The sequence below is a fragment of the Hyposmocoma kahamanoa genome, unplaced genomic scaffold (assembly GCF_003589595.1).
Source record: "Hyposmocoma kahamanoa isolate Upper Pololo Valley unplaced genomic scaffold, ASM358959v1 228, whole genome shotgun sequence".
Classification (NCBI taxonomy): domain Eukaryota; kingdom Metazoa; phylum Arthropoda; class Insecta; order Lepidoptera; family Cosmopterigidae; genus Hyposmocoma; species Hyposmocoma kahamanoa.
In genome coordinates this window covers 1,185,310-1,204,471 of record NW_020653747.1, presented here as the reverse complement: position 1 = coordinate 1,204,471, position 19,162 = coordinate 1,185,310, and the positions used below count along the sequence as shown (strand labels likewise).

At 34.2% G+C, this 19,162-nt stretch overlaps 1 protein-coding gene across 1 annotated transcript in view; it reads right to left on the bottom strand.

Annotated features, from left to right (window-relative positions):
* Positions 1–1,461: 1,461 nt before the first annotated feature.
* Positions 1,462–19,162, bottom strand: part of LOC113228371 (GATA zinc finger domain-containing protein 14-like) — a 61,274-nt gene continuing 43,573 nt past the window's right edge. Inside the window, exons 6-10 of the mRNA XM_026461643.1 lie at positions 18,764–18,844; positions 15,635–15,703; positions 14,429–14,506; positions 11,845–11,924; positions 1,462–1,585 (exon numbers count right to left, since the gene is read on the bottom strand). Coding sequence (XP_026317428.1) covers positions 1,562–1,585; positions 11,845–11,924; positions 14,429–14,506; positions 15,635–15,703; positions 18,764–18,844 — 332 coding nt within the window. The 3' untranslated portion in view covers positions 1,462–1,561. The remainder of the gene's footprint in view (positions 1,586–11,844; positions 11,925–14,428; positions 14,507–15,634; positions 15,704–18,763; positions 18,845–19,162) is intronic.

The window sequence follows — 19,162 nt, the reverse complement described above, 5'->3', positions numbered from 1 at the left end:
AAGTATTTATTTTACCTAAGAAATATTTTGACTTTTTTTGACGTTGTGTTAAAATTACAAATCTTCAAGAGTAGGACGGGTTAGTCTCTGAACTAACCTTGACTCATAAAGTCATAACTGATTTTTTAAATGATTTTTGTATAGATATGAAACATCTATAACATAGTTTCCCAAAGTGGTCCCTACTGCCCCAGTGGGCGCACAAGAATCTTTTAGGGGCGGTAGGAGCCTCGGAAGCAATTGGGGAGTGCTGATGCTATTCAGGGGGTGCTACTGAATATTTAAAAAAAAATCTGAGTTATCTATATAAACTTCACTACATAATGAGTACATAATTATTTTCTTGTGATTTTTGTTGATAAGTTAATATAAACATACGTGTTTTCAATTATTTTTTATGGTGGTGGGCGTTAGATTTTTTTTATTTGGCCTAAGTGGGTGGTGAGCTAAGTTTGGGAACCTATGATCTATAAGATCCTCAAACCTTGTCTTCGACTTACCAACGCACATAACAAAAGCCGTTACAATTAAAAAAAAATTAACATAACATAACAAAAAAAATATTCAAAAACATATATATACATATTTCATTTATATACCTATCACTATATGTAAAATATGTAATAGTTTTGTACATTATATATATTTTTTTTTGTTATAAATGCATTATAATGTCGATTCTGTTTTGCAACGAGCTAAGCAGAATTGACGTCTATATCACTTTCTTTGAAATTTGATAGTAAATAATACATTTAAAAAATATATGTATACAGTTCTTGTATATAGCGAAATTGAGTTATTTAGTTTCGGTTCCAAGCGTGAAACCACTGAAACCGAGTGCGGGACCTGACCTGCGTCCGTCTCGCGCCCTTTCGTGGTATGTTGTCGTCCATATAAATACACGGAATATATAATATAATACGACGCGCACCCGATCCGCACTCACTTTCAGTGTGTTTCACTCTTTATTGTTGAACAAAACCAGCGTAATTTATATTTTTATTAGCAAAAAAAACTTCAGGTACCTATATCTTGAAGTTACAGAAAGGACAGAATTTCATTGTAGAGGAATTTCTTCCGAGAAATATTTTATACTAAAATTTTATTGTATACTTAATATTTTGTTGTAATTAACAGATTCGTTACAATGCGGAAATACAAATTAATAAAAATGGAAATAAATTAATGTTCTATTCTATTCTATCTCATTTTTATTATTATTTGGTTTCGCGGAATAGCAAATTAATTTACTTTCATTTTTATCATTTTGTTGTATATTAATTATTATTGTTGTTTATATTAGTGAAGATCATATTATACCTGGTCATAGTATTTTAAATTGAAATATAGTGACGAATTCTCTTTTTGAAAGTGTAGCAAATATACAATAATTGAAAGAACTGTTTACATATTTTTTGTTATAAAAATAACAACAAAAAATATATATCATTATCATATATATGTAAAGAAACAGAAATTTTGAGAGATTATCGTCATTTTTAAGAGAATTTTTTTTTTTTAATTTTAAATAAATTTTTATCGCTTTGGAATGTCTCTCACATCACTGAAGAATTCTTGTTAAATCCTGGAACAGAAATTTATGACTTATATTTTTTACAATGATTCTTTTTTATCAAGACACAAAATTCATTAAACTTAAAATATTATATAACACACACGGGATTATTTATAAAGTACTAACAACCTCTCAGGACTGTATTACTAAAACATCATAAACAACAATGTTTGTTCTATTTTTACCACAAATAAACTTAATGATTACTACTAATACAGGTTTGTTACCATGATATGGTAAAATCCTGAACCGGAACCTGTCAACTCATGACATGACATGGAGTGTGGAACCGTTCGGAAATATCGCGAAAATAAAAAGACATATCGTGGTAAGAAATCTGAAATAATCTATATTAAAAATAATCTTTAATGTTCTTGATGTACTATATGATGCCCTTTAGATCTTTAATTGTAAGGGTGCATTCCCATTATGTCCCCTATAGGCCCCTCTAGGACTCTTCAGCGCCCACGGGGGGACTACCGCCCGGTAGGGACAGCTTTGGGAAACTGGTTTATAGCATCAGATTTTACTTTAAAGAGGTCCCTAGAAGCCCCTCTAGGATTCTTCAGCGCCCACTGGGGTGCGGTAGAGATCACTTTGGAAAACTGGTTTATAGCAACTTATTTTACTTTAAAGCCCTGGCATAAATAAATAACACTTCAATTTAAAACGTGGGAGCAAGGGTGGGGTCCGTCGGGGAGGACACCTTTACGTTTGATGCTCTAAACCATAGTTTCCTAAAGTGGTTCCTTCCGCCACCCAGTGGGCGCTGAAGAGTCCTAGGCGGTAGGGGCCTCGGAAACAATTGGGGGACAATGATGCCGTCCAGTGGGTGCTTACTGCAATTTAAAACCAAATTATCTATAACAAGTATACTAGATTTTTTCCCTTGTGATTTTTGTATTAAGTTCATGTAATAAATACGTACTTTCCAATTATTTTTTGTGGTGGTGAGGTTGGAACTTTTTTATCTTGCCCAAGTGGGTGGTGAGCTAAAAGGTTTGGGAACCTACGCTCTAAACGGTAATATGTATACAGATCCAAAAAAGTGAGAGAGTACAATAAAAACTTAAGTTTATTTCTGGTATATTTATTATGTTTTGTAAAAACTCATGGAAAAAGGTTATTGTTTGTGATGTCAGTAATACACTCCTGCGAGGTTGTCAATATATTACAAATAATCCTGTATATGACATTATAATGACTAGCCTAAAAGACCCTGTACGGTCATACAAATGATACAATTACGATTTTTATAAGAACAGATATCTAAAAAAATAGTCAATTCCGAAGCACATATTTAGAAAACTAAATGATTCAGCAATAATCTGTTTTACTACGCAGTTGTTTTTTTTTATTGGTCATATAAACTAAATACATATCTACACTGAAAAAAATTTAAATGAACATATTTAAGGTTCTTCCATCTCAGAATATTTAAGCACAACAATTGAAGCAATAATTTTTAAGCAAATAATGAATTGGATCAAGTATACCAAAAATTATCTAGGATGATCACTGTGACAGTACATAAAAATCTACACAATATAACAATGTAACGACGTGCACTAATTTACGTATTTCATAAACTATTTACTTTTACTTACTTCATCGAGCATATAGCCAGAAATAGAGACGAAATGTCATTTAATATGTTTGATAACTATTCTGCCATATCATTACTGTGACAACTGCGCTCCGATTGGCCAGCCCGAATTCGGAACAATTGACGGGTGTCGTCAATAAGTGTCGTCAACTGTTTCACTTCAAATCGACCAGTTAACTTGAGCTTTGCTATAATGGACGAAAATTGCAAATTTAATATGTAATTACCGATGAAATGTGATTCCGTTTGTTTTGTAATTAGATGTTTTGCTGTTTTTCCCACACCACCGAATAGAACAGCGCGGCATTGTTAGAGATATTATCTTTATTACAATTAATACAGTAGTTGGCCTGTCTACGTTTCAGTGCAAACGGGAGTTCATATTTATAAGAGCTGTATCGCTAATGTGTTACCAGGCATATATGGCCCTTATTTCGTCTCTATTTCTGGTTATATACTCGATGCCTCACTTTTAAATGCCTTTGTTTAAGTAAATACGTTAAATTAAAGCAAAAATAACCCCAAATCAATGTTCATTTCAGAGAAGTGAGGGATTGTTTTTTTAATTCTTTAATTTTTTACGACTACCTGCAAAGGTAACTTCATTAACTGCATTTGATAGAGATGAGGTATTTCGATAAGAAGTTTTGGATAATTTAAAGAAAAATGTATAATGTGGGTATTTATGCTTACAAGTATGAATTTTAATCATAGACAATGAATGTTACTACTTTTGTCATGTCAGTGTTACTACTTTTTGAAACCTATAAATTAATGACATGATAAATGTTTTTCTTACATTTTCTAAAATAACTATGAAATGCAAACCATGGTTGTAATTTATGCCTTCAATATGATTAAAAAACGCTTCACACTTCTATGTCGTTCAGAATACTTAGGAAATTTAAACTAGTTTGTCTTTATTGAAGACGTAGTAAAATGACATTTGTAGGGCTGCCAATTTTTATAAAATTTTAAATAGGTATGTAGTTGTTGTCGATAGTTTTATCGATAGATAAAATAACTGAATTGTGAATGTTTCTACTTTCTAATGATTACTAATTGCATTGGGACTACCAATATCGAGATCGACTTTTATTCATATACATTTTAACAGAAACAGCCGGATTAGATTATCTATATAGAATCAAAACAAAAAACTTTAAAATATGTCACCTCTTTGTATTTTTCATAAACATATTTCTAAATACATTATATGTATGAACTTACAAAAAATGACAATTCAAATGAACTAGGGCTGTTTATATTTAAGCGTGACCAATATTCAGTCTATAGTCGATAGATTATTTATCGACTGCATTCACTATCTGCTCGCAGGCGGGCAACACTTTTGCGCTATAAACTGTCATTTTACTCAATATCCAAAACAGACAAGACTATATAAAAAGAGAACCTTTGCTTAAAAAAAAACACTCAAAATCGATCGACTTTACCTCGTCCCTATGACAAACGTCAAACGATGTGTCACGGGGATCATCATAGTTCACGTTTAGTATAATGAATAATTCTATTGAAAAGCTTGATACTCTCTGTACTGTCTGCTCGTGCAAGTAATAGCGTATTGGTATTTGGCTCGCCTACGCCACAACGTGCCTCCGGGTTGACGGTCGAAGTCAAAGGACTCATTCAGAGTGGAGGCGCGGGCGCGGCGGCGAGTGCGGGAGCGCGGGTATTGGCGTCTTCCCATTCACAGTGCCGAAGTGGCTACGAGCGGGCAAAGCCACACGTCAAAATCGCTAACAGACGCTAGACCAAGCACAGTGTACGGGCGAACCGAGCCATTATCTACCCTGTGAACGTAAGGAGCGTCAACGTACATTTGATTTACACGCACCCGCTCCCGCCACCCCTCTGAATAAGGCCATACACTATCATACCCCTTCCATACCCGCACATGTGACGTCTGCGCTCGAGACAAATCGTAGACAATCCACACACAACACGCTCACTTAGTTAGTCTTTTTTATTTCAGTGCGAATGAGCATTGGTTTTAGTTTTTAACGGACTTCAAAAGAGAAGGTGTTACACAAGTACTCCGACATTTGTGAACCGATTTCGATGGTTCTTTTTTGTTGGAAAGAGGATAATTTAGAAGCGGCCCCGGCCTCAAACTTGAAAAAAAAAACCGATTCCAATGAAACTTGGCAAATAAATGGGTCGGTTTCTTTCTATAAAAAAAGTTATACTGTTTAGTTTTCTAAATATGAATAACAGAATTGTAACCCATTACCCTTACAAATTAGTTAAATTACATTTACGAATTGTCTGTATGTATACCTATTTATAAACTAATTTATATTTTTTTTTGTATTTTTTTTCTCGTCGCTTTAAACTGAAGTTTACGTATTAAGGCATCTGAAATTAAAAAAAAAGCTAAAGTGAGTTAAAGCGTTTGTTAATATTACATACACAGTAACTGCACAAAGAAGGGATATGATAACCAAGGTATCTACCATGAGATTACAGTGTCAAAATTTAAATTACGCGGATGTAAATCACGTAAAAACAAATGTTTCTTTTTCAAACAATCCAATGTTTCGGTCCGTCACATCACTTGATCACGGTTGACTGAACGTCATCAGGGTTATTTGTAAAACGAGTTCACAAGACTGTATTACTAACATCATAAAGAACACCTTTTGTTCCATAACTTTTAATATTTAATGCTTTCGTACAAAAATCTACCCACAAACATGAAAAGTGTTACAAACGACGAAACGTTTAATACCCGACTGAAACTCCTTTTAATGGATAATGAATTCTATAGTGTCTTTTGAAACAATTGAAATTTTGTTTTACTCGACTTCATTGTATTTAGGCAAGCAGTAGTTATACAACTTTATTTTAAATCAATTATTATTGTTTCATTTTTATAAATAGCGCCTAAATTTTACTTAAGGAGCAATTATTTTAATGGTTGGTTTTGCTATTCTCCAATTCAAGGCGTTTTTCTCTCTCAATATACTTTGAGTAGTGAGAACCGATTTTTATTATCTCCTGTGTCAAGTCCTGTATAGTGGCGAACTAGGGGATGTTTCAATAAAACTTGGCAAATAAACGTAATTCCAAGTACTTTTGAGGTCAGTTTTTTAGTACTCTGTACTGAGATTATTAATTGTAATATTGTGACATTCATGATATGAAATAAATGATTCTATTCTATTCTAAAAATATATAGAACACTCTAAACGTGAGAAGAATAAAGCGCAAAATCTGTTTTGAAATAAAATTAATAACTACACAATACGTCTCGTCTTTGTATTTTTAGTAGACATACATCTAAAGTGGAAGTATGTATGAATTTACAAAAAATGACAATTCAAATGAACCTGTGCTCAGGAGTTGGACGAATAATGGGCCGATGATTATTAGAGATAGATGTGTATCAAATGATACAAATACGGCTATTTATTGAATAATCGTATCCAACATTCAGTCGATTTTCGATAGAACATTTATCGACTGCAATCACTGCTTATAAGCGTGCAACACTTTTGCGTTCTCATTTTACTACATCTTCAAAAAATACAGACTGTAGTGCAATGTAAAACGCAGGTGCGGGGAGGACGCTTGCGCGTTTGAACTTACTACCAAGTACAGATCTAAAAACTGTCAGATAGTACAACACATCGAGTATATAACCAGAAATAGAGACGAAATGTCATTTATTTGAAAATTATTCTGCCAAATCATCACGGTGACAACTGCGCTCCGATTGGAAAGCCCGAATTAGAAACAATTGACGGGTGTCGTCAATTGTTTCCAAACGACCAGTTTATCTTGAGCTTTGCTATAATGGACGAAAATTTAAAATTTACATATTTAACATTTAATTACCGATGAAATGTGATTCCGTTTGTTTTGTAATTAGATGTTTTGCTGTTTTCCCCACAGAACCGAATGGAACAGCCCCCCATTGTTAACGATATTAACTTTATTACAATAAATACAGAATATGTTTAGAATATGCGGAGAAGTACATACAGGTCAGCTGTTGACGCTGTACTATTTCAGCTTTCTAATTTGTGAGTTCAGCGCAAACGAGAGTTGATATTTAAAAGTAATACAAGGCGAATGGCCCTTATTTCGTCTCTATTTCTGGGTTATATACTCGTTGACACAACAAAAACTTTATTTATTTTTGGTAAAATTACTATTATTTTGTAAGAAATCATGGAACAAAAGTTGTTGTTCATGACGTTAGGAATATAGTCATGTGAGGTTGTTAGTATTTTAAAAATAACCCTTTATATACGCGATATAGATCCGCAACGCAAAAATTAAGTACTCATTACAGTATCCAAGAGACGTCACAAAAAATCAATATGGCGGGTAATAGACACACAAAAACAAAAGCTTCATATCCTTGAGAAAACTTCTTATTTAAAAGAGAAGTAATCCTTAACCATCTCTGTTCAGAACGTAACTTTGATTTCCTTATAAGACACGTCATCAACTTTTTTTAACCGACGTCATAAAAATAGGAGGTTCTCAATTCGCCTGTTTTTTTTATGCTACGCGATTACTTCGACTTTTGTGAACCAATTTCGATGATTCTTTTTTGTTGAAAAGAGAACACTGCAGTAGTTTGTTTCACTCAATCCGGTTTATTGGAGTGCACCATTGACTTACAATTACATGGACGTCGGGTCCGCGCTAAAAAGTGTCCGAACTTATAGGGCGTTAAAATCGTTTTCAGAGCGTCATTCACGCTTTAGTCTTCGTTTGTTCGACTGACAGCGAAGCAAGCAAAATTATACAGTACTGCGATGACATTACAATTTAAATGTAACGTTTTACCTTTTTCATATTCCTTTACATGTCACTACGTTTAAATAGATTGACTTGGGACATTTTTTTCGTGGTTTTTGTATTAGACCCGTCGTCCATTTATTTGTAAGTCAATGGAGTGCACCCACTTTTTCACAAATTTGGCAAATAGATGTAATTCCACAAACTTTTATGGTGTTGTTTTTTTTTAAGTTATCCTATATGTGATCTAAATAACTTCGTCTCCGTCATCCTTTGCCTTTTTCCATCATCCTCTGCCTTTTTACCCTTCGATCTTTCCTTCTACAACTGTCGTGACGTATCAGATGCCCAAAACACCTTTCCCCTTCGGTCCTTTATTGTCTTTAATAAGCTTCTCTTTTCCTGCACTATTCTCAAGAGTTGATACTACCTCAAATGGGTTTGGTTGATTCTGCATAACAGTGAAAGTGTTGAATAAATCACTTTGAAAAAAATATATAGTAAAATTGAGGATAAAAATTTTCACTATAGAAAAAAAAACACAATGTTACCATGAAATTTTACAAGAAAACCGCTGTAGTCAATAGGTACTTTATTTATACTAATGATTTTTTTTGTACCAACTGAACTAAACAGACCACGTATAGTATACGATATACATTATTCAATTGGCTTTATTTACGTTTATAAAAAAAAAATCTTCAATAAAGTCAGCGTCCCAGCCGCTCAACTCAAGCAAAGTGAATCATATTAGTACGGGAAAATTTTGAATTCGAGATGAGGTAGTATAGACTCCTAACACATCCTTTCTATAGAATAATCTCAGTACAGAGTACTAAAAAAACCGACCTCAAAAGTACGTGGAATTACGTCTATTTGCTAAGTTTCATTGAAATATCCCCTAGTTCGCCACTATACAGGACTTGACACAGGAGATAATAAAAATCGGTTCTCACTACTCAAAGTGTGTAGAGAGAAAAACGCCTTGAATTGGAGAAATAGCAAAATCAACCATTAAAATAATTGCTCCTATATTAAAGTTAGGCGCTATTTATAAAAATGAATCTTCATGCGTGAACAGTCACCCTTTGAGGTGGATAATTTTCTTCAAAACGAAATGGGACCACTATGGAAATACCATTCCAACAAAAAAAAGAATCATGAAAATCGGTTCACAAATACCGGAGTTATCGCGTAACACAAATACAAAAAAAAAAACAGTCGAATTGAGAACCTCCTCCTTTTTTGAAGTCGGTTAAAAAGAGAAACCAATCAAAATTCAAGCGACAGAATTCACAACAACATACAAATTCTGACAAACCTGTACAAATGTATTTACAATATAAACAAGTATACAGACAGACATATAAACTCGAGTACAATTCCAATGAGATGGAAATTAGTCTTTCTTACCAGAACCCGACACACTCAGAAAAATATTTTGCATCAGCAATCAAATTTTAATCTCTGATTCACAGGTATTTAGGTCTTATAACACAAACTTTTTATTGTCAAGTCTTTGTTTGTTATTCCAACAATACTATTTCCATACCAATAAGGCTCGATTTACATTGCCACGGGAATGGAAGCAAATTTTAACCATAGTATATAGTTACACTATTTCATTGACCGGGAAGTAAAGGACTGCCTGACGAGCATGGGCTATTTATTATACGAGGTAATCTCCGTTCCCGCCGAGGTATATTTAGTGCTTTTCTCAAACAATGCGAGGAAATAATAAATGACTACCTGCCAACAGAGTGACTGCATGTTTTATTTACACATTAAGTGCACGCATGCAGTCGAAATTGACTTCATGCAGCCGAGATCAACTACATGCAGTCAATCGGTTAACAGCCTAAAGCATGAAGGAGAATGTATGATAAAAAAAATCTGCTTCTTGTTTTAAATTAGGCGGAGTACAGTCCGTTATTGTATTTTCGCTCTTATCACTGTAACTAATTGTTGCGAAAAAAATATAAAAGTGCAAAAATTTGCATTTCAAAATTAGCGATTCAAATTTCAGTTACCGCCATCTAGCGGATTATACGGAACTACTACACGCGCATAGTTGGGCAAATGGTATTATATCATTTATATTTCCATTGCTAGAGGAACAAAAAGCATTTTGACAATAAAAAGAAAGTTAAATGCCCTCAGTTTTCAATTTTTCTTCAAATTCAATTTCGTATCAATAGGGTTTTGTTGCAAGAACAATAAATTTATTTTCTGAGTGTACATGTAAAAACATTGACTCTTCGTGGCTAATTCCGTAACAAGTTCCGTATACCTAATGAAAATGGTGTATCGAAAATATCAATGTACATGATAAATGTCGATACACAATATAATATACAAAGTATATTATATAGTTATATACCACTTAACTTTATGTATTGAAGGATACCCATTGAAAACAATCGAAAAATTGGGTAACGTCATGATTAAACGCACAAATGGCACATTTACCCATGGACTTATCCATTTAACTATGTGTATATTACAGAGTGCAACAAAAAGGTACGAGGACATTTCGATTGTACTGATTTTCGCGGTCCTCACGAATATCTTAGCAAATGGTCTGTGATGATTTGTATCAATAATTTGGTGCACCACAGTGAAACCGTAGCTCCTGTCGGTGAAATTCTGGCTAAAAAATAAGTGCTTTGTAAACCAAATCTGCACTGTATGGACTGAGATCAAAGAGTCCTCGCCACAGATTAAATATAATTAATTGGATTAATCTCTTGAATTTAAAAAATATACAGTTTGAACAAATTTGAAGAGAAGTCTTCAACGTTTATAATTTCTTTTTTTTAATTTGTTTTATTTCTAATTTTTGTTAATGAATCATTTTTTTAATGACTTAATTTTTTCACATTTTCGTATTTTTTTCATATTATTTGATTATTTCATAATATTATTAATACATAAGTCATCCGTTAATTCCCTTATTTGACATTATTTTTCACATTATTTTAATCAGTTGTGTGTAATTATATTTTTTTCTTTGCATAAGCTGTGTACAATTGTAATTGGATAGCAGTCGCAAAGAGATGTACTGATAATGTTATTTTAAGTAAATGTGACTTGTGTATCTGTATTGACTAAGTAAATAAATAAATAAATCATAACAATACACAAACATTCTGAAAATTAAACCGTTATCTGTTTTACTATATATAAATTAAAAATACTAGACATATTTATAGTTACAGTTACTGCTAGAGTAATGTTCCATCAATATTTAGCTTATAGGACCTTATTGAACGTCACAAATAACGTACATTTATTTAATATCGAATTGTCAGGTTTTCGCGATTGGAAATGAAGCCATCTTTTCGGATCCCGTTCGCGTATATTTGTTTATTGAAATAAACTAAAATATCGGGTTCTCCACATGCCTTTTGACCACGGCTGACTGTTTTCATTTATTCATAATTAATTTGTATTAAAAAATCAGTTTCCTGATTTCTGAATGTCTGTAATTATTTTATATTTCAACAATCAATTTCATATTCATTAATTTGCACATTGTATAATAAAATTATATAATTCCAAAACGAATGGTTGGGAATCTATATAGACGTAAAAATAATAACGTGCATTCTATTTAATAAAACAAAGACGCGCGAATTTATGTCTATATTTAATTTTAATGAAAAACATTTAATATTCCAATAATTGTCAATTATTCTATTTACAAATATATTTTATGATAATATTATGTTATCGCTACGACCATCACTACATTAGTGTCGAACCTTTTAGTTACACCCTGTATAAAAATTGGTACGCACATTGACCTACTCGAGACCAATATATTTACACATAAATGTACCCTTTACCACTATATTATGTAAGTGACAATAAAGAACATTTGGCATACCTCGTATCTGTGCAATAACTGCGGCGTGGCGTATGGAGGGTTATCGCTGTAGAAGAATGGTCTCTTCATTGTGTTTTGCCCTGTATACAAAATAATGCATTTACGATTCTATCAGACTGAATTCCACTGAGACGTGACCGCTTACTATGGACATCATAACAAGACTCAAGGCTTGGACCAATAATTCCAGAGGGCTGCTAAACGCTATACAAGACAGCGTAGTTAGGTATTTAGTAACCATTGGTACATCAAATGTATATTAACAATGATGTATTGTTAACAATGATCGAAATTGAGGGACTTTATCTAAAGTATGAACGTTGTCTTAGTATGGACATACCCATTTCGTCATCAATGCGTTTAAAGTTTCTTTTTTTTGTACTGTTCATTTCTGCCTGCCGACCACTAATTAACTCCGTTGTAAACAGGAAAAGATAGATAACGAAATTGTCTTTTAAAAACAGTTGAAATCAGTTAACGTGTTCTACTTATCGGAACTTACCCAACGATGCATAGCTATAATAATAATAATAATAAATAACACACACACTCAACATAGCCCCGCACTAGGGAAACCCTGTGTCGCGGGTGCCATGGACACACACATAGACAACCACAAATTACACCCAAACTCACGAGAGAAATAATTGTAGGCCATACAACTATTTCTCCCGGCCCGGGAATCGAACCTGGAACCTCTGCGTGGCAGTCCGGTTGTTAGTTATCGCATTTTAGTTAACGGATGGCAGATTTTCTAAACAGTCCAAAATATATGTTGTCTATTGTTTATTTTTGAAATGGCTAAAGTATTTTAATATTTAAATACCTATAGAAACATAACTATAACAATATTATTTTAGACAATAATTTGTAGCAAGTCCTTAATTTAGCAGCAGTAGAGCTCATTGTGAAAGAGTTGGTCCAGCGAAACACTGCCACTTTACCTATTTCTGCCGCCAAGCAGTAATGTCAGCATTACTGCGTTCCGATCTCGAAGGGAGATGGTGAAATTACAGGCACGTGGTCAAATTATGTGCCAAGGTGACGGGCGCTGTGGCAGTACACTCAGAGCTTTAAATCGCAAAGATCTGACCCCTCAGAAGCTCTGAGTGGCACTGCAACTGTTATGGACAGGCATGTAGATTACCATCAGGCGCACGACTTGTTCATCCCGTCATTTAATATTAAAAAAATAATAGTTTGTCGCCAATGTAGTCGAATTTTAATGAATAACACGTATATAATTTCTGATAAGTTCCGGGATTTGTACAAGGGAATGTCCTCGTTATTCTTTAGTTTAGTGACGCCCTCAATTCTATCACTGATAACTATATATATATGTATGTGTATTATTACATACAATATTATATTATAAATACAGGGCTACAGAAATTTAGTAAATGATAGCAAGTGATATAGTTACTAGTTAGTATATTTATGTTATTTATTAATACAGATATAATTATGTTTATAGAATAAGTGCCCTCTGGATTTTTTATTCCAGGGTATCATATAATAAGAACTAATATGTTTATTTTTTAAGATCGTTGTAAACTTCATATGCTGCTATAATTTTATTTTAAATAACGAATATTAGACAACATCACGTTGCTCTGATCCCAAAGCAAGTAGCTAAAGCACTTGTGTTATGGAAATCGGAAACAACGGCGGTACCACAAACACCCAGACCCGAGACAATATATACAATTGAAATATCACGGAATTTCTCTGCAGATCGAATTAAATGTAAGAAGATCCGAAAAATAACCAAAATAGTATAGAATTATATATAATAGAAATAGAAACCAGTACAGAATTGCTAAACTTAGGTGGCATAGTGGGACGGATATTGTTCTAAAGTGACAACCGCGTACCGGAAGAGGCAGCGGGAGCAGAATTTCGCTTTGCAATCACAAATTGACGAGATCACGATCATACATGTTTGTTGTTTTTGACGTCCAGTCCCACAATGTTCCGTGTTTCAAATTTTCCTGTCTCCTAAAATTTGTAGCGTCCCTTAACGTCCATTCCCACAAAGTCCAATGGCCTAAACTTACCCGTGTCCAAAAATTTCTACCATTCCTAAACGTCTACTTCCAGAACTGCCAATGCCGTAAGTTTTCCCGTGTCCTAAAATTCGTAATGTACCTTAACGTTCAGTCCCACAATGTATAGTGTTCGTCAACCTTTTACTGAAAAATCCTTTTTATGGACTTAAAATTGTAACGATATTGCGTATTTTCTATTTTTATTCTAATTTTTACCGCATTGACATACTCTTGTATAATTGTTATCAACTTATGACGATCCTTGATGGAGAATGATATTTGATATGTAATTTAATGACAACAATATCGTATAATGAATTTTCTAATTATTGTGTATTTTTGTTATAATTTTCATTTTTCTCTGACGATCTCAATATAATTTCTTATACTTTGACATGTAGTGCAATTTATACTGTAATTTTATATTTGAGAAATAAATGAATCTGAATCAACGTCCAGTGTCCTAAAATGTGTAGAGTAACTAAAGCTATCTTAAAGTAACTTTACCCATGAACTGTCACAATAATTCCACTTACAAAGCTGCGCCGAAAGTGCGTTTTGCTTTGCGATCAGCAGCTCTGGGCCTGGTCGCGATATTTGATCGTAGTAGCCACCTGTAAAAGCAAACAAATTACTCAACAACTAATACAAAGTAATTAAATCAAGTGGTTGAACATATTAATTACACCCTATATATGGCGTAATTAATATGTTTAGTTATTAACGTATCTAGTCGTTACTACGCTTCAAAGTCATAATTGTCAACGTAATTGTCAGTGATATTTGTGAAAAGAATTATCAATGACCATTATGTAAAAATATCTAGCCGTGATTATACTTCAAAATTATAATTTGTTAAGATAATCATCTTTTTGAATAGAAAAGTACCGTGAGGCTCAGACATATTAAGTAAACTAATAGATAATTTTCGTATTTCAGTCAAATGTTTCGAACCAGTCCGTGGTCTTTAACCAGGAGATTCTGATTAAAGGCCATAGACTGGTTCAAAATATCCAAAAATAGTCAAAATTCGACTTAAATATGCTGTTAATTATCATTGATAATTATCATTGAAATTTATTAAGATAATTATGACGATAATAAAGTAATTGAGAATATTTCATTAACTAGTAGTAGATCTCCTTGTGAAAGAGTTCGTCCACGCCAAGCAGTAATGTCAGAATTACTGTTTTCCGGTTTTGAAGGAATTACAAGCAAATGGGACTTGTCAACTTGTGTCTCAGGGTGACGGACGCAGTGGCAATGCGCCTCAGATCTTTGCGATTTAAACATCAGAGTGGCACTGCAACTGTTATGGACAGGCGTGTACCATGAGGCGCACGAGTTGTTCGTCCCGTCACTTGATATTATTTGACTTGATATTATTGACTTACAATTATATGCACGTCGGGTCCGCGCTAAAAAGTGTCCGAACTTATAGGGCGTTAAAATCGTATACAGAGCGTCATTCACGCTTTAGTCTTCGTTTGTTCGACTGACAGCGAAGCAAGCAAAATTAGACAGTACTGCGATGACATTACAATTTAAATTTAACGTTTTAGCTTTTTCATATTTCTTTACATGTCACTACGTTTAAATAGGTTGACTTGGGACATTTTTTCGTGGTTTTTGTATTATTAGACCCGTCGTCCATTTATTTGTAAGTCAATGCTTGATATGATTTTTTTTGCACGGATTATTACGCGGCAAAACGTTTAAGTGTCACTAATATCTGTGCTCACCTGTAACATTATTGTGTCCGTTGGTTCCGTAATATGGACTGCCTTCGGGCTGCATAACGTTGTCACAACCTGAAAAATAAAGACGTCTTTACAAACATCCCTCGACGTCCGACTTTTGTACGATATTTTGTAAACAACTATATATATATAAAGTATTTTATAATAATAATAATATGTTAATTAAATTTTTATTGACTTGATATTCAATTATTTTTTGTGAAATTACTCCACTAGTTTGTTATAATTATTAATACAAAGATCGAACACTCAGAAAAAATTCCTTCGATCCGGTCGGATTCGAACCGACGCCCTACCGCACACCGCGCCAGACGCCATACCAACCAAGCCACGGAACGAACCAACGGACCTCACGGATTTTTCTATGTGCTTGCGTCGTGTCTTTGTACTTGGTCTTTCAACGGTTTTTTTAGTCGTAGCGCCATTTATGAGAAATCTATTGCAGATTTATCACCCAGTTAGTACCTTTACAGCTACCAGTTCTGGCGAGAGATGTCGCTATTCACTGTATTAATTAAATTTTTATTGAATTGATATTCAATTATTTTTAATAATAATACATTGACTTACAATTATATGGACGTCGGGTCCGCGCTAAAAAGTGTCCGCACTTGTAAGGCGCTAAAATCGTATACAGAGCGCGACACTCCGCTTTAGTCTTCATTTGTTCTACGGACAGCGCGATACTGCGATGACATAACAATTTAAATTTCGAATAGGTTGACTTGGGACATTTTTTTCGTGGTTTTTGTATTAGACCCGTCGTCCATTTATTTGTAAGTCGATGTAATAATATGTTTATTTTCATTTTACATAAACAATGTCACACAATATAGCAATATTGATAATTTTCTCGAACATGCTCGGAAATGTTTGCATTACTTCCAAAAAACGAACACGGAAAGTTTTTCATTTATGGACCATGCTACTTCTTACCGGCCAAGGCCTGCAAAGTATGAACATCCATTACTCTCCTCTTCTCTAAACTTTTAAATCTACCTGCTAATAATGAACTACGTAAACAGGCAAAAGAAAAACTCAGCCAACTGCCCAGTGTTCATAACAGCGTACCGCTTACTTTAAATAAAAAAAGAAAATGGCGGTAATATTTGAACTAAAGTGTTTTGGTATTATTTTGTTTTTTCGTCTTTTTTGTATTTTGGTCGCGAAAATGATTGCTAGTGAGAAGAGCGATAACGAAAATACAGTAATAGACACACATTCAAACACATCATCCGAAGTTTGACTAATAGAAATGTGTCTGTAAGTCACATGTTCAACACAAACTTGTCAAATATTACTTTTAATATTAACTAATATTTTTTTATTTTTTCCGTTATACAACTCTCTTTAGTCTTTTATTATTTCCTCGATTCGCTCTGGGCCTTTTGGAGGGAAGTGTCGTTTTTATTTTGACTTTCAATTATTTTGTGAAATCTAGTTTAAAGTGGAATAGGATAGTGTTATTGTGCCTTAATCGAAGATTAAAACGCGAAATTATACGAATCTCGAACTAAAATACCCGTATCTGCCCATTCTAAGGAATCCTGAGTCAATCCAAGCACGCCGCCTCAAATTGCCTATCCCCTTTGTGGCGGCCATATTTACAGAAACATAATTAAACGAAGACATGGCTCAAGACTTAATAATGTACCAAGACTTGGCTGTATGGAGTAAAACCTTTGCCTTTTCCTTTAAAAAAATTATTTCCTCAGATTGTTTGAGAAAAATTCTATACATGCCTCGGCGGGAACGGGGATTGCTTGACTCGTATTAATACAAGGCCTCGCTGGCGCTGGTAATTGTAACTCTTACTCATCCAGCAATCCCTTACTTCCCGGCCTCTGCAATAATGTACTAAAACTAGTATAAAATATAGGAGTAAAATAAAGATTAAATTATTACAGGTCTTCGTCTAATCTATTTCCTGCCAGAACGCCAGTACTTAAAAATTGTACCAGACACATCTGCGGAAATAGCTCTCAGTATGCCGTTATCAGAACAACGTAATCTGCCCCAAAAGGAAGCAATACAAGCCCTGGCAACAGCAAAGAATTTTGAAGCTTTGTATTAATAATTATAACAAACTAGTAGAGTAATTTCACATAAAAATAATTGAATATCAATTCAATAAAAAATTTAATACAATCATTGACTTACAATTATATGGACGTCGGGTCCGCGCTAAAAAGTGTCCGAACTTATAAGGCGTTAAAATCGTTTACAGAGCGTCATTCACGCTTTAGTCTTCGTTTGTTCGACTGACAGCGAAGCAAGCAAAATTAGACGGTACTACGATGACATTACAAAATAAATTCAACGTTTTAGCTGTTTCATATTCCTTTACAAGTCACACTACGTTTAAATAGGTTGACTTGGGACATTTTTTTCCTGGATTTTGTATTAGACCCGTCGTCCATTTATTTGTAAGTCAATGAATACAATGAATAGCGACACCTCTAGCCAAGACTGGTAGCTGTAAAGGTATCTAACTGGGTGACGAATACTGTTATAGATTTCTCACAGATGGCGCTACAGCTAAAAAGTCGTTGAAAAAACCCAATACAAAGACACGACAACAAACACATAGAAAAATTCGTGAGGTGCGCTGGTTCGTTCCGTGGCTTAATTAGTATAGCGTCTGACACGGTATGCTAGAAGACGTCGGTTCGAATCCGACCGGATCGAAGGAATTTTTTCTGAGTGTTTAAAATAATTGAATTGAAAATTTAAACAGCAAAGAAGTCAGGTAATCCACTACAGTACCGTGGCGACTTTATAAGAATGCGGAAAGCTCATTGTATTGCACTCTTAGGGTCGTATTCTAGAACTCTACTCAATGCTCAAGTCAGGATTGCACTGGAAACACAAGCACTGGAAATACGACTCTAATGGCAGGGACTTGAGTATGATTTCGAGTGCTTTAAACCATACTCAAATCCTGACTTGAGCATTGAGTAGAGTTCTAGGATACGACTCTTAGAGTACTTAGGCTCGCTCTTTTGAAGTTAATCGACAATGGGCAGGTGTAGCACTGGCAAAATAAGATTGGAATAGCGTTAATTTAAATACGTAAGTAACCACACGAACACAACAGCATTAGATACGTACCGTTGGCGTCGGGTTCTTGCTTAACATGCTGCAACTCGAGCCGTTGCTGTGTCAAAGCCATGCGGTACATAGAGCACGCGTCTGCAATACAATATTCGCATTGTGTGTCAACTACTGTTGTCTCTGCCTACCCCGATGGGAAAAAGGCGTGAAGTATATGTATGTATGTATGTATGTATGTGTCAACTAACATTTATTTACTTATTTAATTTTTGCCACGTGGTACCTTCTTGTTCTATTTGTATTTTATAGAAATGACAAGAACAAAATTAACAACGTACACACTTCTAACCCCGCACTAGGGGAGACCCGGTGTCGCGGGTGCCATGGACACGTACATAGACAGCCACAAATTACGCCCAAATTCACGAGAGAAATAAATGTAGGCCATTTCTCCCG